The sequence below is a fragment of the Leptomonas pyrrhocoris genome (assembly GCF_001293395.1).
Source record: "Leptomonas pyrrhocoris isolate H10 chromosome Unknown, whole genome shotgun sequence".
NCBI lineage: Eukaryota > Euglenozoa > Kinetoplastea > Trypanosomatida > Trypanosomatidae > Leptomonas > Leptomonas pyrrhocoris.
The window spans coordinates 181,711-207,704 of NW_015438366.1; the positions used below are offsets into that span (position 1 = coordinate 181,711).

At 59.9% G+C, this 25,994-nt stretch overlaps 8 protein-coding genes across 9 annotated transcripts; all 8 read right to left on the reverse strand.

The window, feature by feature from the left end:
- Window positions 1–240: 240 nt before the first annotated feature.
- On the reverse strand, window positions 241–6,678 carry ABB37_05302 (hypothetical protein; the record flags this gene model as incomplete). The annotated part of the gene is made up of 1 exon (XM_015803266.1): window positions 241–6,678. One exon carries the CDS (start codon window positions 6,676–6,678, stop codon window positions 241–243), a length of 6,438 nt encoding a protein of 2,145 aa, XP_015657908.1.
- A 950-nt stretch (window positions 6,679–7,628) lies between these two features.
- On the reverse strand, window positions 7,629–12,680 carry ABB37_05303 (hypothetical protein; the record flags this gene model as incomplete). Its single annotated transcript, XM_015803267.1, has 1 exon — window positions 7,629–12,680. Exon 1 carries the CDS (start codon window positions 12,183–12,185, stop codon window positions 7,629–7,631), a length of 4,557 nt encoding a protein of 1,518 aa, XP_015657909.1. The 5' UTR covers window positions 12,186–12,680.
- Window positions 12,681–13,556: 876 nt separating this feature from the next.
- ABB37_05304 (putative RNA polymerase I second largest subunit) lies at window positions 13,557–18,763 on the reverse strand (the record flags this gene model as incomplete). Its single annotated transcript, XM_015803268.1, has 1 exon — window positions 13,557–18,763. Exon 1 carries the CDS (start codon window positions 18,405–18,407, stop codon window positions 13,557–13,559), a length of 4,851 nt encoding a protein of 1,616 aa, XP_015657910.1. The 5' UTR covers window positions 18,408–18,763.
- A 635-nt stretch (window positions 18,764–19,398) lies between these two features.
- Window positions 19,399–20,440, reverse strand: ABB37_05305 (putative mitochondrial hypothetical protein; the record flags this gene model as incomplete). The annotated part of the gene is made up of 1 exon (XM_015803269.1): window positions 19,399–20,440. The coding sequence occupies exon 1, from the start codon at window positions 20,302–20,304 to the stop codon at window positions 19,399–19,401; it is 906 nt and encodes a 301-aa protein (XP_015657911.1). The 5' UTR covers window positions 20,305–20,440.
- Window positions 20,441–20,925: 485 nt separating this feature from the next.
- On the reverse strand, window positions 20,926–21,711 carry ABB37_05306 (hypothetical protein; the record flags this gene model as incomplete). Its single annotated transcript, XM_015803270.1, has 1 exon — window positions 20,926–21,711. Exon 1 carries the CDS (start codon window positions 21,397–21,399, stop codon window positions 20,926–20,928), a length of 474 nt encoding a protein of 157 aa, XP_015657912.1. The 5' UTR covers window positions 21,400–21,711.
- Window positions 21,712–22,030: 319 nt separating this feature from the next.
- Window positions 22,031–23,995, reverse strand: ABB37_05307 (hypothetical protein; the record flags this gene model as incomplete). Its single annotated transcript, XM_015803271.1, has 1 exon — window positions 22,031–23,995. Exon 1 carries the CDS (start codon window positions 23,921–23,923, stop codon window positions 22,031–22,033), a length of 1,893 nt encoding a protein of 630 aa, XP_015657913.1. The 5' UTR covers window positions 23,924–23,995.
- Window positions 23,996–24,470: 475 nt separating this feature from the next.
- On the reverse strand, window positions 24,471–25,010 carry ABB37_05308 (hypothetical protein; the record flags this gene model as incomplete). Of its 2 annotated transcripts, none has more annotated exons than XM_015803273.1 (1): window positions 24,471–25,010. In XM_015803273.1, exon 1 carries the CDS (start codon window positions 24,756–24,758, stop codon window positions 24,471–24,473), a length of 288 nt encoding a protein of 95 aa, XP_015657915.1. In that variant the 5' UTR covers window positions 24,759–25,010. The 2 variants fall into 2 exon arrangements, with proteins under 2 accessions (XP_015657915.1, XP_015657914.1); XM_015803272.1 differs by having other exon boundaries at window positions 24,471–24,759.
- Window positions 25,011–25,461: 451 nt separating this feature from the next.
- ABB37_05309 (hypothetical protein) lies at window positions 25,462–25,767 on the reverse strand (the record flags this gene model as incomplete). The annotated part of the gene is made up of 1 exon (XM_015803274.1): window positions 25,462–25,767. One exon carries the CDS (start codon window positions 25,765–25,767, stop codon window positions 25,462–25,464), a length of 306 nt encoding a protein of 101 aa, XP_015657916.1.
- Between the last annotated feature and the right edge of the window lie 227 nt (window positions 25,768–25,994).

Sequence of the window (25,994 nt, forward strand, 5' to 3'; positions counted from 1 at the left end):
CTAGCGTTGTGTCACGCGAGCCAACGAAGCCAGAACGCAGTAACACGAAAGACGTCAAAAAAGAGCAGCAGCAAGTCTCCCGTTTTATTTAGTATTCTTATTCTTATTACTACTCGTATTATGCGCTGCCACCACCCGCGTCCTTCGCTTCCTTCTTCTTGAAAGCTCGATGGTTACATCCATAAACATAAGTAAGGAAAGAGAGCAGGAGAAGAGAGATGAAAATCACTTCACCCCCGTTTAGTCACCGCACACCCGCTGCAGAAACGGAATGGGAGACGTCGCTTTATCGCGATCCCGACCACCTGCCGCACTCTTCGGCATTTGATCCGTCAGACGTGAAGCGGCGCCGCCTTGGGGCCCCTCACCACCATGGATGCCCTGCACACTCGTCCGCAATGAAGCTCCCCCCACCCCTACACCGAAGCTGTTCACGGTGGACGTGGTCATCAACAGCTGCCGGATGTCCTCCGGGCCGCCCTCACGCCAGAGCCGGCGCAGGCGCTGCAGCCACTCCCGCCACTCCGCCTCGCAGCCCACGCTGTACCAGTACAAGGCAAAGTTGCAGTATGCCCGCATCGTAACGGCATCGTTGGGGCCGTCTGTCATGAGGAAGACGTCGCAGGCGCGCTGCAGTGCGCTCTCAATTTCAGGGTCGCGGGAGTAAAGGAAGTGCGTTCCAGCAGCACCGCCCTCGTTGTTGCCATACGAGCTGGAACCGCCATGCACGCCGTCATGAACGGCTAGCACACGACGAGGACTACCATTTCGGAAAGCGACGCCCGACTCCTGCATGCGAAACAGGGCAACCGCCTGCTGCAGCGCGTCTCTCGCGCTCATGGAGTCGGGTTTGCAGTAGGTGAGGAGTTGCTTCCATATATGCTGCAAGGTGGCGTCAAGCTCCTCGCGGAGGCCGTGCTGGCGCAGGCGGACATCGTCGCTTCTGGGGGACCACCGTGCGTCTCCGCCCCGCTCCGTTTCGTGCACGCTTGGCGACACACGACTTGGGCGTGGATGCGCGGCCGCTGCTGCCATACCGGTGCTCCTGCTATTGCTGCTATTGGAGAGTGCGTTTGTTCGAGCAGCCGCGGCTGTAGTCGTCTCGGCGAAGGAGTTCATGGTGTACTCCAGGTATCCCACAAGGTCCGCGGTGTACTGGCGGTACTGCGCCCCAAAGGGGTTGCCGAAGTGGGCGAGCAGAAGATCGGCATTCAGCAACACCTCCTGCAGCGTGGACAGCACCGCCGTGTACACCGCTTCCGCCTCCACCCCTGCGGTCTGCGCCGCGCCACACTCGCGCATCCCTCCCCGTTCCTTCCCCGCCAACTCCTGCAAGGAGTTCTCCTGCCTGTCCTCCGGAAGGCTGCCCGTCATCCACATTGTCGGTGGAGCGGCAGCACGCTCGTCGCGGCCGTGCAAAGGGGCCAGGAAGCACAACAGCGCGGGGAAGGCACGGATGGCCGCGACGTAGCGGCGGAGCACCTGAATCAGAATTGCGCGATCCGACGTGCTGCGCAACGTGCGTCGCCGCAGGATAAGCGCCAGTGCTAAGGAGCAACACGGTGCGTGGAGGGCGTTGTCCGGCATCGCCGGTACCGTGGGCGTGGACGAAGAGGAGACGGTGGTGGCGGTGCTACTTGCCGAGTGCGGCTCGGACGGTCTCTCCTCGTCGTCTACGCCGTTTTCTTCGGCGTCGCCGTCATCGTCCTCATTGCTGCTACTGCCGTTGCCTCCAGCTAAACCGTGGAAGGACGGAGAGGGAGGGGAGACGGACGAGGTGGGCGACGCCGCCGACAACGGTCGCATCAAGGACAGGCGCCCATCCGCCCGCACCTCGCGCAGGAGCGTGCGCAGGTCCACCAGCTCGTAGTGCTCCAGTGCTTCCCACAGCAGGTGCGGGGTAACGGAGACGGCGCGCAGTTGTGCCAGCAAACGGGCTGCAACGTGCGGCCACGGCGGCAGCGGCGGTCGATGCGGGTCGGCCGCGAAGGCGGTGCGAGGTGCGTTGTAGAGGAGGCGTAAAAGCGGCACGAGTCCCGCCACCTGCGCGGAACCCACCTTCACCTCGACGTCACACCCATGACGAGCTGAGAAGGAAGCAGAGGAGGAAGACGCAATCGTGTGACGCATAGTTCGACGCCCATTGCCGCCGCCGTCGACGTCGACGTTGTTGCTGCGGGCGGCTGCAGGTGCGGCGCTCGAGTTGCGCCGAGGCGGAAAGTCACCTCGGCTGTCCAAGAAATTGTGCACGAGCGCCTTCGCACGCCACACAATCCAACCAGGAAGGCGGTAATGCAGCTCTCGTGCGGGGATGTGCGCCGAACCAGAGATGGGTGTGCTGTCGTGATTCGCGCAGCGAGAAGAATCGCTGACATGGGCTGCTTGGGCAGCGCGGCTACGTGTAGACAGTGAGCTCTCCTCCGGCGTACCACCGCCGTTCTTTGGTGCGCCAGAGTTGGCTGCGTGAAGGCTTCCATGAGCGCTATCCACGACATGATGTCCTGCGACTGAATTGCATTTGGCCGAGGAGGAAGCACTCATGCCGGCTCGTGACCGCGCAGATTTACCGCCGTCGTTGTTGTTGCTGCTGAGGACGGCAGTGAGTTTTCCCTCTTCTTCGCCATCATCCACACGTGATGTTGCTGCAGGTGCTCCGTTGGACGGTGATGCAGAGGCACCGTGTCGCTGTAAAGGATTTCGGGTCCTGTCATTACTCCTGTTGCTCGGTGAAGGCGAAGACGGCCGGCGCGCGTCGGAGGACGTGTGCGGATCAGGACTGCCATCGAACCCTGTTCCTGCGGCGACGGGCACCGCCACGCACACAGGTGCGAAGTCCATCACCACCGGCACCGCCCGCTGCACCTCGCCGTTCTCGATGCTCACCCCTAACGCATCCAGCAGTCGCACGTACACGCTGGCGCGGTCTTCCTCGTTCAGTGGGTCGTGCAGGACACTTACGCGACGCAGCGGCAGGCGAAACTTGCGGTAGATGAAGGGAAGGATTTGCTCCACGTACATTCGGTTCAAAATGTCAGCGCTGGACCACAGCGACGCCTCCAATGCCTTCTGCTGCGCGGCCGTTGCGCGGTGCGGCTCGTCCTTGTGGCTTGAAGCAGCCTCACCAGCGTTGGCCACACGAGTCTCCGCCTTCTCGCGCAGTTCCCACACCTCGTACAGCCGACGTGTGGAGTCGCAGAAGACGTGGGATGGGTGGGCCGTGCCGTCGTACTGCATAAACGCAGTCAACACGCGCTCCGTCGTCACGCCGAAGTCCGTCCACGTCGAAAAGAAGTTGGTCGTCGCAGCCTCGCAGGAGCGAGAAGACGACAGCGCGCTTCGCGGTGCGGGCCTGCGCGGTGCTCTGGCCCCGCCGCTCTTGCTGCTGCTGCTCGTGCTGACGTGGCTGCTGGCGTTTGCGTGGAGAGCGGCCAGGGGGTTTTGGATACCCACACCCTGCGCGGCCGAGCCTTGTTGACTGGGCGCGCGCTGCGAGCACACATGCCCAGCAGAAGTCTCAGCCGCCAGTGCATTGCCGGCATCCGGCGAAACTGCCGAGGCCTCCAATGAGTCCTCTGGAAGCCGCCTCTCCCCACCAAACCACGACGGCCGCAGGTCAGAAAGACGACTCCGCAGTCGTCCCCACAAACTCTGGCGCGTGCTTCCGGAGTTGACAGCATTACCGCCATCGCCTGACATTGCAGCGGCAGCAGTGTTGGTGGCTGGGGTTGAGTTAATGGGGTGCGATCGTCGCCACGACTCTGCGCTCTGCTGCCACCGCTGCGTAAACGAGGGTCGAAAGGGATTTCCCTGAGCGTGGTCGACGTCGTCGCGGCTTCTCAGCGACATCTCTGGGACGGGTCGCAGGGGGTTTAGCGCTGCAGGCTGGCGCGGCGGCAAATCCTCTCCCAACTCGGCCACGTTGTCTCCCAACGAGCGGGTGTTATGATTGCTGCGCTGGTGGTGGTCGTGGTCGTCCCTCTCCACCGGCTGTCGCTGCGTCCCGCTGCCGTCTCTGCCCCTCACTACCGTGGTATTGCCGCTGCTGCTGCGGTGCGTCGTCCCGCTCGCCACCGGATAACGAGTCCCGTTTGTATTCGGTGTTTCGTGGTGCGTCGGGGTGTCCGGACTGATCGGTGCCTCGACTGCTTCTTCCGCCCCTTCGTCTTCCACATCGCTGCCGCTACCGGAGGCGTCCATGAACGCGGCGATGATGTCGTCTTCGTTGACGCGCTCGTGCGGCAGCCGGCCGAGCAGCTGCTCGACGCCAAAGCGCGCTTCGTAGGAGCGGGTCCGAATAAAGGCCTTCAACCCGCGGAACAAGATTTCTCGCTTCACCTCGCGCACCATGTGCAGCGGGGCAGCGGGGTACTGCAGGAGGGCGAGGAGAAGAACGCCGAGGAGGCTCTTCGGGTAGCCGCGGGCGGAGAAGCGACGCAACACGCTCGTCGTCGTGAAGGGGAGCAGCGCGGTGGGCAGCGCGCCGCCTTGTCGTGCTACCCCGTACCGGTCACTCACCTCCACCGCATCGTTGTCGTCGTCAAGATCCTCCTCTTCCTCGTCTTCCTCGGTCCAATCGCTGTCGGAGCTGGTAGCGTGTGAGGCCCTTCCAGCGCCGCTGTTGACCAGCATCGAGGGCATTTCCTCTTCCTCCTCTTCCTCTTCCTCCGTCTCCGTCTCCGCCGTCCCCACCCGCACCCGCGTTGTGTGTTGCACCGCCACCGCCGCCTCTACCGCGTGAGCCGCACGTTGCGCCTGCAGTCGCTGCGCCGCTGCTCGCCGGCGCCTGCGCAGCATGCGTTGTACGAAGCAGCTCCGCTCCTCGTGCAGGAGCCGAGGGATGCCCACGTCAACCTCGTGTCGCATAAACTCGAGGGCGACTCGGTTCTCCGTCATGAAGGCGTCGCGCTGACAGGCCCGACAGCTCACCTGCACACCGCACACGGCCAGCAAACGAGGATTCACGTAGCACAGACGCTGCACCGCGGCGTCGCAGGACTGCCGTGAGTTCAGCCACGGCGAGAACCACTGACTGTTGCGCACGAAGTAGTAACGTCCATCCTGTGCAAAGTGAACCTGCACGCTTCGCGGCAGAAAGTGGATGTCCGGCACCACCTCGCCGTCGACGCTGGCAGCCGACAGAGAGGCAACGGACGCGTAGGAGAGCGACTCGTGACGATCCCGTGTGGGGCTGGCAAACGACGTTGCGTACGGGTGCACCGTCTCCCCCGCTGCTGACGCTGCTGCTGCTGCTGCCGCTGTGGCGCCAGTGTTGCAACTCGGCCCGGCGGATGCCGCCGCCGCCGTCGACGCATCCACCTGCCCCGGCGAGCTGCCGTAGGGCAAGAGCGAGAACACCGATGCGAGCTGCTGCGCCATCGCAGCCACCTCGGGGTTCTGCTCCGTCACCGTCGTTAGGTTGTCACCGAGTGGCGCCAGGCTCATTGCTGTTGCGCCACGGCCCTTGTAGCGAAAGTGGTAGCACAAGGGGACGTGCACGTGGGAGACGTGCGCCTCCAGCACCCACCGGCACGCACGCTGCTCCAGCTGACCAATCTTCTCCCCAGTGGAGCTGTACCAGAAGCAGAAGAAGAAGCCTTGGTGCACGAGCACGCGGCCGAGGGCGGGCATCGCGTAGTGCAGCACCGACTTCTGCGCCACCGGGCAGTCGATCGAGGCGGGTATGTTCGCCTGCCCTACCGTCATAAACGCCTGGTAGAGGGAGGTGTCCGTGGAGGCGGAGGCAGACAAGTTGATGGGCGTCGCGCCGCTCATGCTGGCGCTCATCGACACGTCCACCGGGTTCTCCTCCGTCCCCGCCATCTCGCCTGCCAGGGCCGCCAGCGCTGCATCCTCCGCATCCACGACAGCCTTCACCACCTGCAGTAAGTCGTGGTGGTACTGCTCCACCACCCGCTGCAGCGTGTCCTGGCTCTCGTCAAAGGCCTCCGCGCGCCACTGATCCACGACGAGTTGCAGAGTCTCATTCGGCGCGAAGGAGGTCGCGGCGTCGTGGGAAATAAGGCAGCGGTAGCACGCATCGGTGTAGGCGGTGGCGAAGACCTGCTGCAGCAGCTCCTGTTCCGCGCTGAGCGACGGCACACGCCAGTCCAACAGGTGCGAGCTTAACGGGCCGGTGCTGCCGAGTTGGGCGATGCCCATCGCAGAGGAAACGAAGTGGGAGGAGAAACGTGCGTAGTTGCCGGCACCAGTGCTGCCCGATCCTCCTCTTCCGCCGCCGCCGCGGTCACGGCTGCTGCGGTGACGGGCAAAGGGGGTGTACGGCAGCTCCGCGCCAAAACGACGCGACGCCGCCGTTCGAATATGCGCCTGCCGTGTCGATGACGTCGGTTGGTGCCAGCCAAAGAAGGAGCCACCGCCGTTGTCCAGGTTCGGTGGTGCGAAGTAGCGACATACGCCACTGCTGCCGTGTGATGGGCGAGGGGGGCGGTCCTTTCCGTTGTCGTCCTTGTCGATAGTGTGACGATCATCATCATGCTGCAGTGGATCGCGGTGGCGGCGGCGGTTTGCTTGGGGATCCTTGAAGCGCTGCTGATGTGAGAAGGCGGTGCCTTCGCCACCAGAACCACGCGGCAAACCAGCACCATCCCGCCCGGTCCCTTCATCCAAATTCCCGACCTCCTCGCTTGGCGACCCGTAATACAAAGGCGAGGCAGACATTCAATCGCGCGAACGTTTGCGCTCGCTTCAGCTCAGAAAAAAAAAAGAAACCACAGACGTACTCAAACGGCAGAAAGACGACGCAACGCACAAAAGTGAATCGATGGCGTCCGATTCGACACGGAGTACATGGACAACGTACAACGACACTTTCAAAAGAAGAAAAGAAGAAGAAAAAAAGATTCCAGCAGCTGTGAAACAAGAAGTTTTAAAAATCATCAAAAGCCTTCTAAAAAGAAAAGAAAGGTTCAAATAATATGGGTTCGTTAACTCTCGAAATGCCTAACTTCACGCGAGAAATGGAAGACGCAGTCTACGAGATCATCATCGACGCGACGCTACGGTGTCCGTTGCTGTGAAGGATGGGTGTTAAAAGGAGAAAAAAAGGGAGAGAGAAAGAGAGGAGAATAGATGTAAATCGACGATGCGTAGCCGTTTCGATTGACGTGGTGATGGAGTGCGCAATCATAAGCCGCCTGTTTGTGTCCCCCGCCAATACTCGTGACACTCGCAAACCATTAATAATAATAATAATAATGGCTTGTCGCTGGATGGAACCGGCTGCAAAAGAGCAACTCTCGCGGGATACAACCCAACGTTCCAGTAGCTCTAACGCACAGAGAGAGATCTGCACGAACTACTCTTCTTTACAATCGCATGGAGTCATACAAATTTTACTCTCGTTACGTCGCAGCCAGCACGATGTCCTTCCACTTAGCGCTTCTCTTTCGTTTCGTTTCTTCTTGTGCGCCGCGGCATAACAGTCAGCACACACACACGCACCGGTAGTCTCCTTCTCAGCAGGTGAAAACGACGGCAACACAGCACAGCAACCATCAAATCAGCACACACACACACACACACGCACAGAGACAGAGAGAGCAGTTCGGTTCAGCAAAAAGAACAGAAAAGACACACAAAGACCCCGAAATGTATTGTATCCGCCCCGGTTAAAGCTGCAGAAACATCAAGTCACCCCCGAATGTCATGAGCGGACGCAGCGGATGGGCGACACAGCTGCCAGGCAAGATAGGCTGCGTAGCAGACCGCGTCTGCTGCTGTTGATGCGGTGTCAGCTGCCCTTCCATACCTTCCGACACAGACAGCGGATGGTCATTCAAGATGAGTCCTTTTGTATTGAACGCAGCGTACGTGTTGTTTTGGAAGGAAAGGCCAACCAGTCCCGTGTGCACGCCAACCGAGCAGCGCGTAATGCGCGGTGCCACAGCCGGTGTTGCAGCTCCGTGCACTGGGGCTGCCGCGGAAGACGCTCGAGACGCAGAGGCAGCCCCACCAGCTCCTCCAGATCCTGCGACGGTGATCGTGTTCGCGCTGCTACTGCTGCTGTTGCCACCCCCTTGCGGGTTGTAGCCGAAGCCGTAGTACAAGTCCTGATTGCTAACGTAAAGCTGCGGCTCGCTCAACTTGCGTGCGTCGAACACGAAAAAGGTACTGCGCGTGGCGGCGACAATGGAAAAGCCTGTGTTCGTCGCGACAGGGCCCGCCCCCACCACCGCCTCCATCAGCGCCGTCAACGGAGTGCCAGGGAGGCGGCAGTTCACCATCCCAACGGCGCCCATCTGCCCCTGACGCTGCCGATCATCGTAGTAGCGCACGACGCCGTCTGAGAAGCCGGCGAGCAGCGCCCGCTGCGTCGTGTGCGTCTCCAGCGAGGTCATGGTCGGGTTGCCGGAGACGTTTAAGCGCTGCACAACCTGCTCCTCCGCGAGGGAGACGATGTGGATCGCCGTGCCGCCGTCCGGGCCGATCGGGCCGCCGTAGAACAACTGCGCTGCGCTGCTGCGGTAGGTGGATTTGAGGTCGAGCCACCGGTTCGGCGGTGGGGGCGGACAGGCGGAGAAGACGGCCGCCTCCGTCGGGACGGTGTTCGGGTCCCAGCAGCCCTTCATCAGACTGAAGCCGCCCCGCTTGTCCACCAGCAGCAGACCCGACTGCTCAGAGAGGTCGTTGATGATGTGGAGCTCGTGCAGCGGCCCCGACAGCTGCACCGGGAAGCTGTGCAGGATTTGCTGGGAGTTGTAGTTGTCGTAGGAGATGTAGGAGAGGCGTTGGTTCTTTGTGGCCACCACCATCGACGCCTCCAGCGCGCGAAACGCCATGCAGACGACGGTGTCGGGACGCAGCGCGCTGCGCAGCACTATATGACGCTCCGCCTCTGCGTTGTGGGTAGAGAGGGAGAAGGCCGCGGCGGCCCCAGCGCTGCTACTGCTGGACGGGTCCCAATGCCCACCAGAGCTCGTCAACGCGTTGCTATTACCGCCGCTGCTGCTGAAATTGGCGTTGTACGGCTGCACAGCGGTGCCGTTGCGGAGGCCGCTTGCCGAGTCGCTTTCCCGCTCCGTGGGGTGCGCCGTCGGCAGCGGACTGCCGTGGGGAGAGGCATAGCGGCGGTGCGGTTCCAGCTTGCGGTCCCGCATGTCCAGCACGAGCTGCTTCATCATATCCGCGTTCCAGGTGGCCCGGGTGCGGTCCGCCTCGGACCAGTAGTCGGCCGATTCCACCGAGGCCACGCGTGACATGGTGCGCAGCGCCTCGGAGGCGAACCGCTGCGATTGCGGCGCCGCGCCGGTGGCGAGGGCCCGCAGCGCCGTATTAACAAGCGCTCCGTCGCAGTTTGCGTAGAGGGTGCAGAGGAGCAGCGCGGCGTCGTGCAAGAGGCCCTCCATCATCGGCAGGGCCGCGGGAAGAAGTTTGTCGGCCTCCACCTCGCGCGTTGGCGGCATTGGGTCATCGGTGGTCAGGAAGGACGTGTCGAAGACGACGGTGTCGTCGAACATCGAGTTCACGGTGGGTCGGGCCGCGTTCAGCTGCGACTTTACGACCACCTCCGGCTCCTCCAGGGCCCAGCGGCCGCCGTGCTGGCCGACCGCCAAGACGTACTCGGAGATCTTCTCCCGGTGCGCCGACGAGAGGACGCCGCGGTAGGCGTACAGGACTTGGCAGCAGAAGAATATCAGCTCCTCGCGCACGTTCACGCTGGCGTCGAAGACGTACTCGCGCAGCTTGATCAAAAGCGACTTTTCCATTTGCAGGCGACGCACCTGCTGGTCCTCCGGGAGCAAATCCACACGCACACCAACGATGCTGGCGAGCAGCGTCACGCACGAGCTGCGCACCACCGGCGATCGATCTTGCAGAAGCCGGGTAAACAAGTCCACCCGCGACGCGCACTCCTTCGACGCGTAGCTCTTCGCGTGCCGCAGCCCGAGAAACAGGCGGGACAGCACCAAACACGCCCACGACCGCAGCTCCGTGTGCGGCGAGGAGAGGCACGGAAACGCGGCGTTGAGGAGGCGGTTGTTCCACGACAAGATGCACTGCCGCTCCCCGCGCTGCAGGAACTGGCAGAGGACGTAGCAGGAGATGCTCTTGCACCGCGACAGGTGCACGTCCTTCATCAGAAAGTACACCGTGTGGCCGGGGTTGATGAGGTGGCTAGCGACGCTGCTCAGCTTCGGGGCGGCAGTGACGGACACCTGGGCGGGCTGCAGCGGCTGCGACGGCTCTACGCGAGAGGAACGAAGGGGCTGCAGCGGTTGCTGCTGCTCAGCGTCGGACACGGCGTCGAGACTGGCCGAGTTGGTCATGGCGGCCGTCCGCAGACCCAGCTCCGTTCTCCTCTGCCGTGGTGCGGGGTTGGGGGCTGCACTCACAATGTTTGCGTTGCTGCTGTACGGGGAGTCAGACCGGGCGTAGCTCACGACTTGGCCGTAGTCGACGTACTCAATCGTCGTCGTCGCCTCGTCCAGCTTCAGCAGACTGGTGAAGTACTTCTCACACTGGCTCTTCTGCATCTCGGTGCAGCCCTCGGCGGGGTCGGCACGGATGACCTGCATCCACAGCACCGTCACGATCAAAAACACCTCCGGCGCCTGCGTGATCAGCTTGCTCATGTAGGGCAGAATGCCGCACAGGATGGCACGCTTGCCGGCTGTGCGGCCGGAGTCGAGATACTTCGCCAACAACGTGAAGGCACGCACTCGGTAGAGCACCTGTGTCAGGGCCAGCAGCACACAGGGCAGCTGCTCCGGCACCTCCGACATGTCCCCCGACTCCACCCACACCTCAAACGCGGTCAGCTGGTCGCCAAAGAACGTGGAGGGCTCGTAGGCGGCCGCGGCGCCGTCGCCTGCTGCCAACAACCGCGGCAGCTGGCTCACGCACTTGTCGACCGTGTACTCCCATACCTCCCACATGGAGTGCAGGTGGGTTTCCTCGGAGAGAGCCGGGTAGGTGACCGGGGTGCAGCCCGACTCCCGCAGCAGCCGGTCCGCCAGAATGCAGTTACGGAATAACCCCTTCACCGCCGTGTCCTGGCGGAACAGGTAGTGAAACTGTGCCGGCGGCAGCGTGCACCACGCGATGGTGTCGGTGACCGCGCTGAGGATCCAGTTCAGTTCCCCGCGTGGCGACTTGCGGTCGTTGTTGTCGCCGGGGATGTTGCGGAGCATCTCCGTCGTCACGTGTGGCAGCAGCAGGGCGTGGAAGGAGAACCCGATGTACCACTCCAGCGCCATCTTCAGCGGCGTCGTCAGGCAGGAGGTGAGCAGGTCTGCGGGCAGCGCCGGGCTTAGCGGGAGCGTCTCCCCCGCACTGCAGGCGCAGATAAACAGGTCATGCTGCCGTCGCTCCTGCAGCCGCTCCTTGCACCACCGCTGCAGCAGCGAGCCGGCGGAGTTGCAGTCGAAGATGTAAATCGCTGGCGTGTCCGCCAACTCCGCCATCTCGGTGATGTTCAGCGGCACGTAGTGCGTCCGCTCCTTGTCGAACATCCACACCTCACCCAGCTCCGTCGCACGGGGCATGCCGTGCCCGTTGTAGTGGATCAAAATGCGTCCATCCCGCGCCATTCGCCGGCTCTTCACGAGGGCCCCACGCGACACATCTAGGCTGGCCTCCACCACTCGCATCACATTCACGTCCTCGCGCAGCACACTGCGGTACTGCCGCTCGAGCAGCTCGGCGATGCTGTCGCTGCCGCCACCGCCGCCGCTCCCGCTGCTGCGCCCGCCCCGGTGGGCGCTCTGCGCTACGTGCGCCACCATCGGATCGACCCAGCACTCCATCTTGGCGCACGGCTCAACGCGTGGGAAGTCGGGCGGGTCGCTGCCGATGTGTAGGTACATGAGAAGGACCGCCTGGGTGATGCGCACCCGGTAGCGGGTTGTGCCCTCGACCAGAGTTACATCCTCTGCGGTGCCGACGCCGCCTCCGCTCGCCTCCTCCATCGCATCGTCGTTCACCAGCGAGGGCAGTTCGCATGCGGCGAAGGCCGCCACGCGTTCTGCGATGACCTCTTCGAGCGCGGCGGAGGCCTGCGCCTCGTAGCCCTGACTGCTACTGTTGCCGCCGCCGGCAGCGTTTGCGAGAGAGGTGGTGGTATTGGCGCCGCTGGTGGTGGTAGTGGTAGCCGGGGTGCCCGCACCAGCGCCGGTGGCGGCTGCCGGGCCGCGTCTCTGTGCTGCATTTCGCCTGCGTGCCAACATCTCTTTGGGTTGATGTCTGTGTGTTGGTGTTTCCTGAGTTCCCGCACGCTGCAACAGCTCCTCACTATTTTTCCTCCGTCAAAAAGCAGGCCACTCCTTCACGGATTCGGCCAATAAGAAAAAACCCGCCTTGACTTATTAAAAGAAAACCAAGAAGATAACGGTAAGGTTGTTGCTGATCAGTCGTGGGTAAAGAGACATCAACGGGCGATGCATGTGTTTGTGAAACACAAAGGAATGCGACGACGAGGCTGCCGGCGAAGGAGAAAGGAGCGATAAGCACAAGGCGCAATATAGCAGAACCAGCGAGGACAACACCAAAACAATAATACCAAACGAATGAACCCACGGTAATCCGCCAAGAACAACGCCAGAGAAGATGAAGCCACAAGCGGTCTCTGCTTTTGTTCTTCTCTGTGATTGAAAAGAAAAGGCTATGATTTATACACCCAACAGTGAAACGTGCTACCTGGGCAGGCTGTGCAAACTAGCCCCTTCCCGGATGCGTCAGGACAGGAACAAAAGAAAGAGAGAAAGATAAATACGGCAGCGGAGAAGCGCAGCTCTGTGCTTTGAATCTAGATCATGAGAATGACTGTTGCGGCGCGGCATACACATACATTTTGCAGTTGAATGACCTAGCTTAGCGTGTGGAGCTTTGTTTTGTTTCTTTGAGAGGAGAGAATGTGCCTGGCGGTCAAAAGCTCTCGTGTAGTGCCCTGCACTCACACTCCAAGGCGTCATACCTTCACCAGTAGTATCTCATTCACAAAAAGAAGCATGAAGCATCATCGGCTGTGGAATGTTGGTTGTTCGCAGTTTGCAAACACGCTATAAAATGTTTTGTCCTTTTTTTTTTGAGAAAGAAGTACGTTAGACGAAGAAAAACGGAAGAAAACGGCTTTTCTCGTTAGCTTAATATCAATACGTTTAAATCGTGTTAGAAGGAAAATACAGCGCGGCACATCCGGGTTGTTGTTGATTGCTTTTTATCAGGCGTACTTGCTCCATGCAATCCGCACGACCAGCGTTACTGACGAGACTTCAAACACAAATGCCATCAGCAAAAAAAAAACAGGCACATCGGCAAATCGCAAAAAGGCCGATCAAAACGGGTATTCACTATTTTAACAAAAAAAAAAAGAGAAAAAAGTGAAAAGAAAAATTCATCGCACCGGCACATCACAGCGGGTTCAAAACAACAATAAAGCTGACATCAACAAGCGAGTCCAAAAGAGAACCCCCCATCGCAGCGGCACCAGCTCCAATTCGAACACCCTTACCTCAAAATAAAATAAAATCCTGTAGAGCCATTCGTGTGGAAACGATCAACATGATCGCCGTCGGACACGTGCCACCGCAGTGCAGCTCCTACGCGAAGTCAGACAGCTCCGACGTCTTGAGGACAACGCGGACGCCGATGCTGGTCAGCTCCGCCGCCCAAAGTCGCAGCACCTGCGGAATCTCCACCATCGCGATCGTGTCTGTGCTCTCGTCAGCGCCGGCACCGCAGAAGCGGCAAGTGCGCCACGTGCCGTACTCCGTCGCATGCCGCTCATAGAGGGAGAGGAGGCTGCCGCACCTGGGGCAGATGAACGCCTTCGTCTTGTCCGACACGTGCAGGAGGCGGTCCACGACCACCTCGCTAATGCCGTGCGAGAGCAGGCCGTCCCGCTCCATCTCCCCCACCCGCACACCGCCGTGCCGCTTGCGCCCCTTCACGGGCTGGCCCGTCTTTGTCACCGCCCGGTACGTGTGCGCGTCGGTGCGGGCACGCGCCTGCCACTTGTCGTTCACCATGTGCCGCAGACGCTGGTAACCGCAGATGCCCATGAACACGTCCGCCTCCATCTCCTCACCGCTGATGCCGTCGATGAGGTGCTCGCGGCCGTAGCGGTTGTAGCCGGCTTTGCTGAGGGCGTCCCCAATCACCTCGGCCACGCGCGGCTGCTCATCCACCGTGGCCCACGCGCTGTTGTCCATGAAGCGGCCCTCCACCGCCCCCACCTTCGCCGTCATAATCTCCAGCACCATGCCGACCGTCATACGCGAGGGAAACGCGTGGGGGTTGATGATGACATCGGGGGTGATGCCGCTGGCGGTGGCAAAGGGCAGGTCGTGCGAGCGGACGTGCAGCGGCAGCGTACCCTTCTGGCCGTGTCGCGAGGAGAACTTGTCCCCCACCGTCGGCGGACGCGGAATGCGCAGCACCAGCAGCACCGACGTCGGGTCCGGCCCGCTGTAGACGAGCGGGATGACCTGCTGCACCCACCCGTCCTCGCCCTTGTCGAAGTGCCGCCACTTCGTCGCGTGGTGGCGGGTGTACTCGTAGACCGTCTTGTTCGTAAACGGGTCCGTCCTTTCGACCCGCTTCGCACAGCAGTACACGTCGCTGCTGTCGCGCAGCCCGGGGTACTTGTGATCGCGGTCGAAGGAGAAGGTGTCGTTGCGCGGGTTCGCCCGCTTCGGGGGCAGCCCGTTCGCCTCCAGCTCGCCGGTAAAGCGCTCCCCGGTTGAGAGAACGTTGTGGAAGACAAAGACGTCGTCCTTGTCGATGGCCTTGCCAGACGCGGTCACAATCTTCGCGACGGTGATGCCCGCCGTCAGCATACCGCGCTGCGCCGCCGTGCTGTTGATCACCACAGCATCGTCCATGTCGTAGCCGGTGTAGGCGAGGATGGCAATGACCGCGTTGACGCCAAGATTCACGTCGTCGAGGTTGTAGTAGTCCATTGGGAGGGTGCGGCTGATGTAGCGCTGGGGGCAGTAGGTGCGGAAGAGCTTCGCCTCCTTGCGCCACGCGAGCGCCTGCAGCTGCGTGCCGGAGGACTGCTTGCTCAGACCGCACTGGAACAGGTTACGCGGCGAGCAGTTGTACTCAAAGAAAGGGATCGTGGTAGAGGTGAGTGAGATGAGGTTGCTGCCGTTCTGCTCCATGTACGTGTACTTCTTGTTCAGCTGCACGACGGCGTCGAGCGGGTCGCTCGGCACCGCGGCGACGTCCATCCAACTCGACTCCCACGTCCCGATAAACACTAACGGAAAGGGAAGGTGCGAGTTGTCCCTGCGCACCGCCGACTCCAGCTGCTGCACGGGGCGCATGAGGCGGCCGCAGTCGTAGAAGACGTAAAGACCTGCCGGATCTTTGTTCTGCGGTGCCACGTAAATCACCTCCATCGTGTGCAACGGTGTCGCGTCCTTGCGGCGCACCACGCCGGTCACGTGCATCTGCGACCGCAGCGTCAGCGCCTTGCCCTCGCGCAACGCCGCCGCCGCCGTCGCCGCCTCGGCAGCGGTGACGTAGCCGAGCAGCTCCCCCTCCACCCACACCGGCACCGTCGCACAGAGCTGGTCCACGACGGGGCACTGCGTCGCACCGCAGCGCAGGTTCGGCACCGCCGCTACCACCGCAGCACGCAGCTGCGCGGCCGTTGCGGTGTCTGGGGAATTGGAGACGACGGCGGACACGCTTAAATGATTCAGCACGCCGCAGTCCTCGCCGTCGGGGCTGTGCACCATGCAAATAAAGCCGTAGGCCTCACACGGGTACTTGCGCACCTCGCTCGAGCGCATCCCTGCAATCGTCTTTCCACGATGTACGCACCGCAGCTGCTCGAAGAAGCGGTAGAAGTTCAAGTGCTCGGCCATGACGACCCAGCCGGAGGTCTGCGGGCAGTAGAAGTCCTCCTCGCGGTCCAGGTTCATGTTACCCGTGACGAGGAGCCGCTTCATTTGGTCGAGGGGGTCACCACCGCCATGGCGGCTGCAGTAGTCCACAAACTGCCGCACCTGCCGCAGCACGTCCTCGGCGTCGCTCGCCACCAGACTGCGCAGACGAAGAATACGCTTGAAGAGAGCGGCGGGCATGTGGCGGCCCAGGCGGTAGATGAAGGAGCGCATGTACCGGTTCAGGCACACCTCGAAGGCGCCTATCAGCACCTGTGAAACGGTGAAGAGCTCCTGGTAGGCTGGGACATCGTTACCCTGGTGCTCCACCGCGCCGTCGATGAAGCAGTAAAGCTGGCGGGTGATTGCGATCATGGCGTTGAACTTGCGGTCCAGCTCCTCGAGAAGAGCAGGGGACAGCCAGGCCATGAGCTCCGCCGCCGTCGCGTCCGGCGCGAGATCCGGCGTGGCGGCCGTAGGGCTGTTCAGGTGCGGCAGGACATGTCGACGCAGCATAAACATGCCGTACCACGCGTCGTGCTGGCAGGTTGTCCCCCTCGTGTAGAGCGGCAGGAAGTGGTACGTGGAGGAGCTCTGGTGGTACTCGCGGTACATGCGGCCCAGCACCGTCATGTAGTCGAGGAAGCTGCGCAGTTCGCCGTAGGGCTTCTGGCGGTGGTGCTGCAGGAGAGCCTCGACGCGGGCGGCGTGGGCGCCATCAGGCATGCCGATCGTCAGCAGCCGCTGCAGCTCCACGGCGGACACGTTTTGCGTACTCACGGCGCTCAGCAGGAACGATACCGGCAGGTGCCAGACCACCTTGCGGGCGAAGGAGAAGATGAGCTCGCCCGTCGTGGTGTAGTAGAAGTAGTTCTGTGCCGTTAACCCACTCGGCCGCTTGCAGCGGATTACGACCGCCTTCGGCGCAAAGTGCGGGCCCTGCGTGACGAACTTCTCGCGGAAGATGTTAATGGGCACGTTGCAGCGCTGCATGAGCAGCGCCCGCAGGATGCGCTCCCCGCCGTTCATGACGAAGTAGCCGCCCACCTCCTTCTGCTCCTCGAGGGCGCGGGAGTGGTCCAGGCGGGTGTCGACGTCGCGCAGAGCGCAGCGAGCGCCCTTCACCATCTCGGGAAACTCCGCAAAGTTCACCCAGCACTGCTCCTTGCTCGGGACGAGGCAGGCAAAAGTGCCGTAATCGGCCGGGGCGACTCGCAGCTGACGCATAAGCGCCAAAAACTCTGCCGATAGCGTGTGCAGCAGCATTGCACCCGCGGGAGAGGAGGTGGAAAGGGCGGAGGTGGGCGCAGCGGCGGCCGACGTGGCGAGCTCCGCGGCGGTGTTCGTGTCGGGCAAGAAGTGGAAGCCAATGCGGATGTGGCAAGGCTGGCTGTACGTCTCGCCGTAGCGGCGGTGGTACTGCGGGACCGCAAAGGGCAGGCAGGCGTGAATTGTCTGATCGTGCAGCCGCTGCACCCCCTCGATGATCTCCGTCTCACGCAGGTGCTTGCCCTGCACGAGCGCGGCGAGGTCGTGACTGCCGGAGGCGGCGCGGGTAAACGTCGTCTGTTCCTCCTCTTCCCAGGCCAGCTGCACCCGCTCCAACTCGCGCAAGGCGTGGGTGACACGGTCCTTCATAATCGTGTACTCTCGCCGCTGTCCCTCGCACTGCTGCTTCTCCGCGTCTGACGTGGGTTGGTGCCCCTGCAGCGCAACGTCCGCAGCGTGCAGGCGGTTCTCCACCTTGCGAATCTGGTGTCGGGTGTGTTCGATTACAATGCGGGCACTGCGGCCCGGTCGCACGCCAACCGCGACGTCCAGCAGCACCGCAGAGCACACGCCGATCGGCGCAGCGCGCTGAGACGCGTCCGTCATGACGGCCCCCGAGTAGAGGGCACCCTCGTTTTGCGTCTCGCGCACAAAGGCCTCGACACGCTGCGCCATAAATGCATCGAACTCATCAATGTGGAACGCAACGAGGTCAGCGAGGAGTTCGGTGTTCACGCGGCTGAGCAGGTCCGCCGGCTGCGACGCCAGCAGCGACGACAGCTCCTCTAGCTCGGCGAGGGCCTCCTGCATGTGGTGGTGGTGCAGACCTGCGTAGACGGCGGTGGCCGTGGCTGACGTGCTTTCCGTGTCCCTCACGACTTCCTTCGCGGTGCTCATCAGCTGGCCCACTTCCTTCGTGATGAAGCGCAGCTGCTGAGGGCCGCCCGTCTCCGGAGTGCCGATGTGACTGCGGCTGAACTCCAACCGCGACAGCTTCTTGCGGAGACGCTCGAAGAAGGCGGAGACGGACGCCTCGGCCGCCTGGTCGAGCGCGGCGGTGTGGTACTGCCTCTCGCAAATGTACTGCAGACGCGTGATGGAGTTGCGGATGAGCTGCAGCCGCTCAGGGGCCGACATCTTCACCGGCGGGGCTCGCGGCTCGTGGATGCCGAGGGCACCGGCACGGCGGTGGCGGCTGGAGGAGCCGGTGCTGTGGCTCGTCGCCACCGTCTCGCCTGCCGATGACGACAGCGACTTGCCGCTGTAGTGAGATGAGCGCGACGACATAGCTGCAGAAGAGCAGATGAGCACACACGAGAGAGGGGCCTCAATAATAATAAAACGAGGTGATATTATTCGGTGCTTTCTCCCCTCTCTCTCTTCCTCACTCTCTCTGAGAAACGAAAAGAGGAAGGAAGATTTAAGGTATTAAACGCGCAGAGTGCACAAGGCGATGGCTATCGCGTATACTTAATCGTATTAGTTATCAAATCGATGCGAACCCGGTGTGAATTGCGCACACACACGCGCGCACTAACGTATTCACAACAAGAACAAGAAACACACACACACACACACCGGCGTTTCACGATTACGGTTGTGTTGGGCCGGTGAGTGGTATGAGGGCTTTGTTGTGGAGAAGCTGGGGTTTTTGGTTGTGTGTTTGTTTTCATCAGTGAATTACAAGCGTACATGAAAAAGCCGGACGTTAAAAAAAAAAGAGAAAAGACAAGAAACGTTGAATGTTCTTCACAAGTGATCAGCATGCTTTCGCGTTGTTGTGCGAAAGAAGCGTCGTCGTGCAGGAGAGCACCTTCTTAGCTGAGCAAGAGCACTCAACACCACGGACGAGCCGAAGAGTGCGCAGGCGTGCTGGACTATTTGGTGGTGTAAGAACGCCTCGGTGTTCTTCATTTTTATTTCTCCAATAAACCTCCACGACAGCACCGAAAAAAAAAAGAGACGATTGCCCACGCAAGCGCATAACTTATAAGCTTTTTTTAAGTCCTAAGACGATAATGGAGACCGTGTGAAACAACACATAAATACGCCTGTGTGTGTGTGTGTGTGTAAGAGCAGTCAGACGCCAAACAGGAAACAAGAAACCCGCACTCCTTTGCCTTTCCCCTCCTCTCCGCTTTGGATGTAACCCAAGCTACCCAATGAGATAGAGGGGGGAGAGAGAGAGACATACCCGAGGCGATAAAAAAAGGAAAAAGAAAGAAGCGATGTCGCCCCCCGCGGCAGACGCCAAAACAGACCGCCGAACTCCCACCGACTACCACGATGCGAAGTTCATATAGCGCAAAATCACCGCCGTCGTCAGCATCGTGAAAATGACGTTGATGGGCACCCAGTTGTAGCGGATGAAGACACCAAACATGTAGAGCATTCGGGGCAGATCAATGTACAGGAACTTCGGCAGCCGACCCCCCTCCGTCTTGTACATGTACGCCAGCAGCCGCATCTGCTGCTCCGCGTCCTGACGGAGGCGAATCATGCGGAAGAGCGGGGCGTAGGTGACAAAGGTGCGCCGAACGTGCTTCCCACGCATCTCATCGATCACCTGAAGTGCCTTGTCGTACTCGTCGTGCAGGCAGTAGACTCGTACCATCTGATTCCCCAACTCGCGCTGCACCACCTTTGGCTGGGCGGCGGAGCAGTCCATGAGCTCCTCGTAGAGTTCCTCTGCTTGGAACATCGTCATCTTGCCGCGCTCCACGTCGTAGCTGACGAGGCTGAAGAGGGGGACTAGGTGGTGGGCGGCGAGGTTCGACAGCACGTGCGAGTTCTCGCGCAGCCCGTGCTCGTGGAACCACAGCGTGTGCAGCGAGGGTCGTACCTCTTTGTTCATGAGGTGCTTTTCGAGAAAGTTTTCTGCGTTGCGGATGCCAAGCGCCAGCTGCGACAGCGTCACAGAAATCTGGTTCTCCGTGCGCTGTAAGGCTAACGCGTTTTCAATGAGAATGATCTGATCCAGTCGGTTGAAGAGGGCAGGAGGTAGGGGCTTATCGAAACCGATGGCACGCACCGGACGTTGCGGGCGGATGTACTTGAAGTGGTCGTAGCCGGGGCGAACACATGGGACACCGCCGACGAGCGACGGACCGACGGGGTAGCAGCTCACACCCATCCACGGCTCAACTTCCATGCGACCACGTCGCAGCAACCTGCAGGTGCGCATTCGCTACCCGACAAGGCTCTTCTTCAACGTGTACTCGGGTGTGATCTTTCTTCTCTTTCCGCAGCGTTGGAGTTGCTGCATGCACTACTGCTATTGTCGTTGCTGCTCAGTCTGTATCCAACCGATTCCCAGCACCTCATGAAAGGTGCGGCATTTTAGTTTGCAGGCGTGGCAACAAGCGTTTATGAGAGCCATACCGAGCCGCATCGAGTAGCAAGGCAGCACGAAGATAGAAGGAGAAAGGGGGAGAGGCAGGTATCAAAGACATTTTCGTGGGAGGACGGCATAATCGGAGCGGGGGAATGCCAGCTTTGTATGACGTGCATCGTCTGCGCCATTCGCTGATGACGTGTTTTCCTGTGCGCGAATAATACCAATACAGACCGTAGAGTCACACGCTGCTGTGTCGAATTGGTCGTACTCATCGTTCTCATTGTTGTCCGGTTTAGCAGGTACTAACCACAAGAAGAAAACCGCCTGTGTGAAGGCACAACCAAACGCACCTAACAAGTCGGCCACAAAAACAAAGAGAGGGGAAAAAAACGAAGACCTCCGTGGAAGCAGAGCAGACGCCGAGTCCCACGCTGGGCCTTCTTTATTTCGCCTGTTTCTTCTAGCTGCCTACAGCGAGGGGACGGCGGTGCCCATCACCTCCGCCTCAATACGCGTTGCCACCACAGCTGCCTCGTCGTACAGCTCCACCATGCGTTTGCCAAGCGCTGCGCTCTCCGCCGCGGTAGCCGCAATCTCTCGATCCAGCGTATCGACAGGTACGTCGACCACGTTGCCGGCGGCGTCCTGGCCACCACCTAATTGCACAATCGCAGCGCAGAGGGCAGCATGTTGCGGCACGAGGCGCCGGCGCACCAAGTCGTTGATGCGATGCCTCTCGAGTTCCGTCTCTCGCTCCACACGTTGCAGCAGCGTATCCGGCATCTCCTCTTGGGCTTCGCTGCTACTGCCTCCGAAAGCGGCCGTGTCGCCTTCCCACAAGCTCTCGGGAATTGCGTCCTCCGTCGTCATTCGCAAGACATCTTGAAGTGCGGTGATGTACGCGTACAGCTCTCGCTCTGCGCGTGCCACAGCCTCAGACATGGTCTCTGGAAGAGGAGAGGCAGGATTCAGCAGCAATAAAAACAAATTATTTTCTTCTTGTTTTAGCCAGAAGTGTCTTGCGCTTGACGTCAAACGGAGGGAGCAAAAAACCTCGCGTGGTAACCAGCACGTCGTTGACGACGCTTTGACGGCGGTGCAGTCCCTACAAGAGAAGAAGAATCGAAGTGATGCAAGGTTGCGCCTGCGCCCCCTCTCCCGATGGGTCCTTTCGCTCCGATACAACGCGCAAGAAGGGCCGATGTGATCCAGCGACAAGAAGAAGAAGAACGGGCAGCGTCGCGCAAATAGAACTAAAAAATAAAACAGTAGAGGTTCAGAGAAGTTGGCAAAATATTTTTTCTTATATATAACATAAGCTGAGGTAAACTCGAAAGCTCCTCTCAAATAGCCCAAAAACAAAGAGAGTGCGAAGAGCCCACCGTGCAAACGCATAAGCCAATACACTGAGCACATCTCATGAAGGTGTACCAGCGGCTACAATGGCTCCACTGCCAACACGGTGTTGATGTGGTTGTCTCTGCTTTCGAAGTGAATTTCGCATACGAATGCGCCATAAGCAGCCTCCATGAAAAGGTGAATCGAAGAACACAGCAGCCATCGCGCTCTCGTTCTACATCACCGAGCACAACTTAATCCGATCGGCCTTCAGTGCCCGCTTGTCCTTGCCGGTCAAACTGTGCAGGCGACGCAGCTCCGCCTGTACAGCGGCCAAGGCACCAGGCGGCTCTGGAGGACACAGCACCAGCACATCCGCACTCTGCAGGGGTAGCGTCGAGGCGGGGGTCAGCGCCGCAGCCGTCTCCCACAAAAGCTCGACGACCCCCTCCCCTGCCTGCTCCAGCCGGTAGAGAGAGAACGTCTTGAGCAGCGGCGCTGCAACCGTGCGGTGCGGACTCAGCTGCTGCTCCACCACCTCCTCCTTTAACCGGTCCGCCACACGCACCATCGGCCAGTCCTTGCCCAGCGCCACACACATCGGCCGCACCGCACCCGGCAGCGCCGTGTCCGCGGTGAAGAGCGCGACAACGATGCGCGGCGCCGTCGGAGGGCGAAGAGCGCCCATCCCGCACGGGCTCATCTTCGAATTGAAAAAGTCAAAGCTGTTGAGCGGAGGCGCGTGGCGAAAGGGCCAGAAGCCTTCGCTCGTGGCGGCAGCTGCAGTGTTCGCTTCACCATGGCTTGGCACGGGCTCATCAGGAGTGCTTCCTGGAGCTTGCGGCGGGGCTGTGCCGATGGCCGCCGGTGATACTGAGGAGGGTGCCTTATTGACATACAGGCCTTCTTTACTACGAGTGTCGCCAGCGACAATGACAAGACCAGCGGTGCTTCGCCGCACAAGTTGCTGGTGCTGAAGGTAGAGGCGTGTGGCGAGTGCCTTGACGCGACTGTCCTGGTGGGCGGACGCGGCCGTATTGAACAAGTACTCTGTCAACACCGTACACAGAATTTTTGCGAGCGTCGACTCCTCCAGCGAGGCAGCCGCAGGCACCACCGCCAACACCACCGCCGCATTCACAACAGGAGCCTTGCGGAGAACAACGTCTGCGGAGAGGGAGACAACGGACAGGTGTGGGCGGCGTCGGTACGAGCTCTGTGACGACGACAGACTTTTGCTCCTCGCTTCCTCTACGGTTTCCTCGCTCGAGGCCTCTACGATTGACGCGATGGTGAACAGCGACGTGCGAGCCCCCATAAGCGCGGTGGAAGAAGGCGGCAACACGGCTTCCTGTTCGCTCATCAGTGCCGTCTCCAAGCGGTCACGCAGCTGACCCACCGACATCTCCGTCGCCACGATCAAACTGCACAGCCCCACATCGTCGGCGGTCACCGCAACCGCACCACCACCACCACCACCACCGCCGGCGATAGAGGAATTCACCAATGAAACCGACGGAGACGCACTCCCCTCCACGGGTGACTTCGCGGGCGAAGTGTTGGAAGGGCGGAGGAACAGCACCAACGCCAGCAGATCCATGCGCCGACTGCGGTAGCCCACCGGGGCCAGGCTGAGCGGGTGCGACGCGGTAAACGCAGCGCAGCGAGCGCGGATGCTGCCCGCTGACACCGCACTGGAAGTGTCTTCCTCCTCCGTCGTCGTCGTCGTCACCAGACGTGCCTGCTCTGCACGCTTGCGCAGGCGCTCCTGCAGGGCCGCGTCCTCGTGCCCGTGAAAGCGGTGCGTCGCACAGAAGGATTCGCCACACCGTGGGCAGGGCGTGAGGACGCAGGGAAATGACTGACAAACAACGCAGCGGATGAGGGCAGTGGATGCGGTGGTACCCGAGGTACCTCCCACAGAATGCACTACATCCTTCACCAGAGGATCCGCTGGTGGGACGCAAAGAGCTGCAGCGTCGCCCGTGCCACGGGAGGCGGGGACGTGGTGGCATGAAGCGTGCGCGGCGCAGAACACGCCGTGGCAGTAGGGGCACGAGTGAGGTAAAAAGTCGAACTCTCCGCACTCCACACACGACGCCCCATCGCCCTCGCACTCTAAGCTCATGCGCAGTATTCCAATCCTTCTCGTGTTGCCTTAAAGAAAACGATGAGACTTATTCCGTTGTTGGCCGTTTCCTATTTGAGGAGAGGAGGAGGAGTACAGAAGGGGGAAACGGAAAGAAGGAGGAACACGAGGACCGTCGTGCAGTATATCGAAGCCAAAGGAAAGCGCACTTGGCGGGTAGTAAAGGAGTTTCCTCGCTGTAAAGCACTACAGCAGCATCAGAATCGAGAAGATCCTTTCTACTGTGACTCGTCAGCACGTCGTACGCCATCAGCGGAAGAACTGCGAGCCGACTCTGCAAAAAAAAAATTCCCATATATGTTATCCTCTTTTTCATTTTTGAAGAAGGTACTATCTTTCTTTCGATAAAAAAGCAAATGCAGAAAACATATGTATGTATATCCCCGTTCACACGCAGGCTCAGACGGGGAAAGGTTGAAGGTGAACAAAGACGAAAAGGACGGGGAAAGCGGCATGGAAGCACCTTTGCAGCGGCTCTGGAGAGATGGTTGTCCATCACCATCGTCCCTTCTCCCCATCACCTGTTTCAGTACCAGCGCCAGCGCTCGAGACGCTTATACTTGTGAATGAACTCCTTCGTGTACACCTGAGCGGGGTAGTAGTTCTTCTCCTGGTAGTGGGAGTAGTGCGGCATGTACGCCGCGTGGTACAGGTACACGCAGATCCCCATGGGTGCGAATCCTAAGAAGAAGGCCGGCACCAGGGTGTCGCTCACCGTCCATTGGTGCGGTGGGTTGAACCAGCGACCGGTGTGGGGCGGCGCGAATAGGTTCGACGTGGCATGGCCACGCGTGAGCAGAGTGCGGCGCAGCATCTTGAAATGGGAAAGAGAGAGAGAAACAAATATATATATAGCGAGTAACTAGCTTTTACAGTTCGACGCTTCTTCTTTTCGCTGCTTCGTACCGTGGCTTCCTTTTTTCTAAAGCGCTACGAGCAGAAGCGGACTAAGGCCACCTCGCCCTCACTACTACTATTTGCTACAGCTACGCGGGAGAGTCAAAGCTGGCGGCCGAACACAGCGTTGGCCGTTGGGCGATCCGCAACACTTCTTTTCCTTTCTTGCTGTGTATTGAGCGTATTTCAACGCAAAAAAACGGGGAAGTAAAGAAGCAGAGAGGTAGAGAGAGAGATGACTGGACAGCGATACGACGGTGTAGTGGACATTCCAGAAGACATGGAAAAAGCTTCTGACCGTTGTGACAGCGAACAGGAAGAGCAAAGGGTCCAAATGAACCGGTGCACACGCGCCACAATCACAACAGAAGGTTGTCTTCTTCTTTCTGTATGTGTGCTTCTCTGCGTGCTCGAACCGTTGTCGCTGCACGCATGGACCACGTCGCTCATCCCATCGCATCGCTTTCTGCGCGCTTGTGTGTCACGGCACCAATTGGGAATTCCACGCCCGCCTTCGCATCGAAGTTGCACAAACAAAAACCGCATAGACAGCGCCACACCATTTTGTGTGCTTTCCTTTCTCTCTCATTTCCGTCTCTGTGCTCCATCGTCGATTTAGTTCATAACCGTTTTGCTTTCTGTTTTCTTTTTCCTTCTTTGATTTGATGAGTTACTACGCCTCCACCTGCATCACTCAACCTCACACAACAACGCGACACGCACAGAGAGAGAACAGAGAAAAAAACAAAGGTCACAGGAAATATACTTTTTAAAAGACAGTATTTGTCCAACGCTACGCACACACACACCACAACTGGAGAAAAGAAAAAAGAAAAAAACACTGACGCAGCATTAATGGAGACGAAAACGAACGCAATGCGAAATGATAATAATAACGATAATAGTAGCAATGAACTCTTCTCCATAAGGTGAGAGGGAAACAATACAAGAGGATGGAGCCGCCGCACTCCGTCACTTGCCTTCAGTTGCTTCACTTTTCTCCTCTCTCTCGTCGACGTGTAGTCCTTTGAGTTGCAGAGCAGAAGATAAGTCAGAAAGAACGTCGTGCACACAAGCGCCTGCTGCGTTCTCCTTCTACGATTTTCTCCTTTCTAAATATATATATATATATATATATATATATATATTGTCA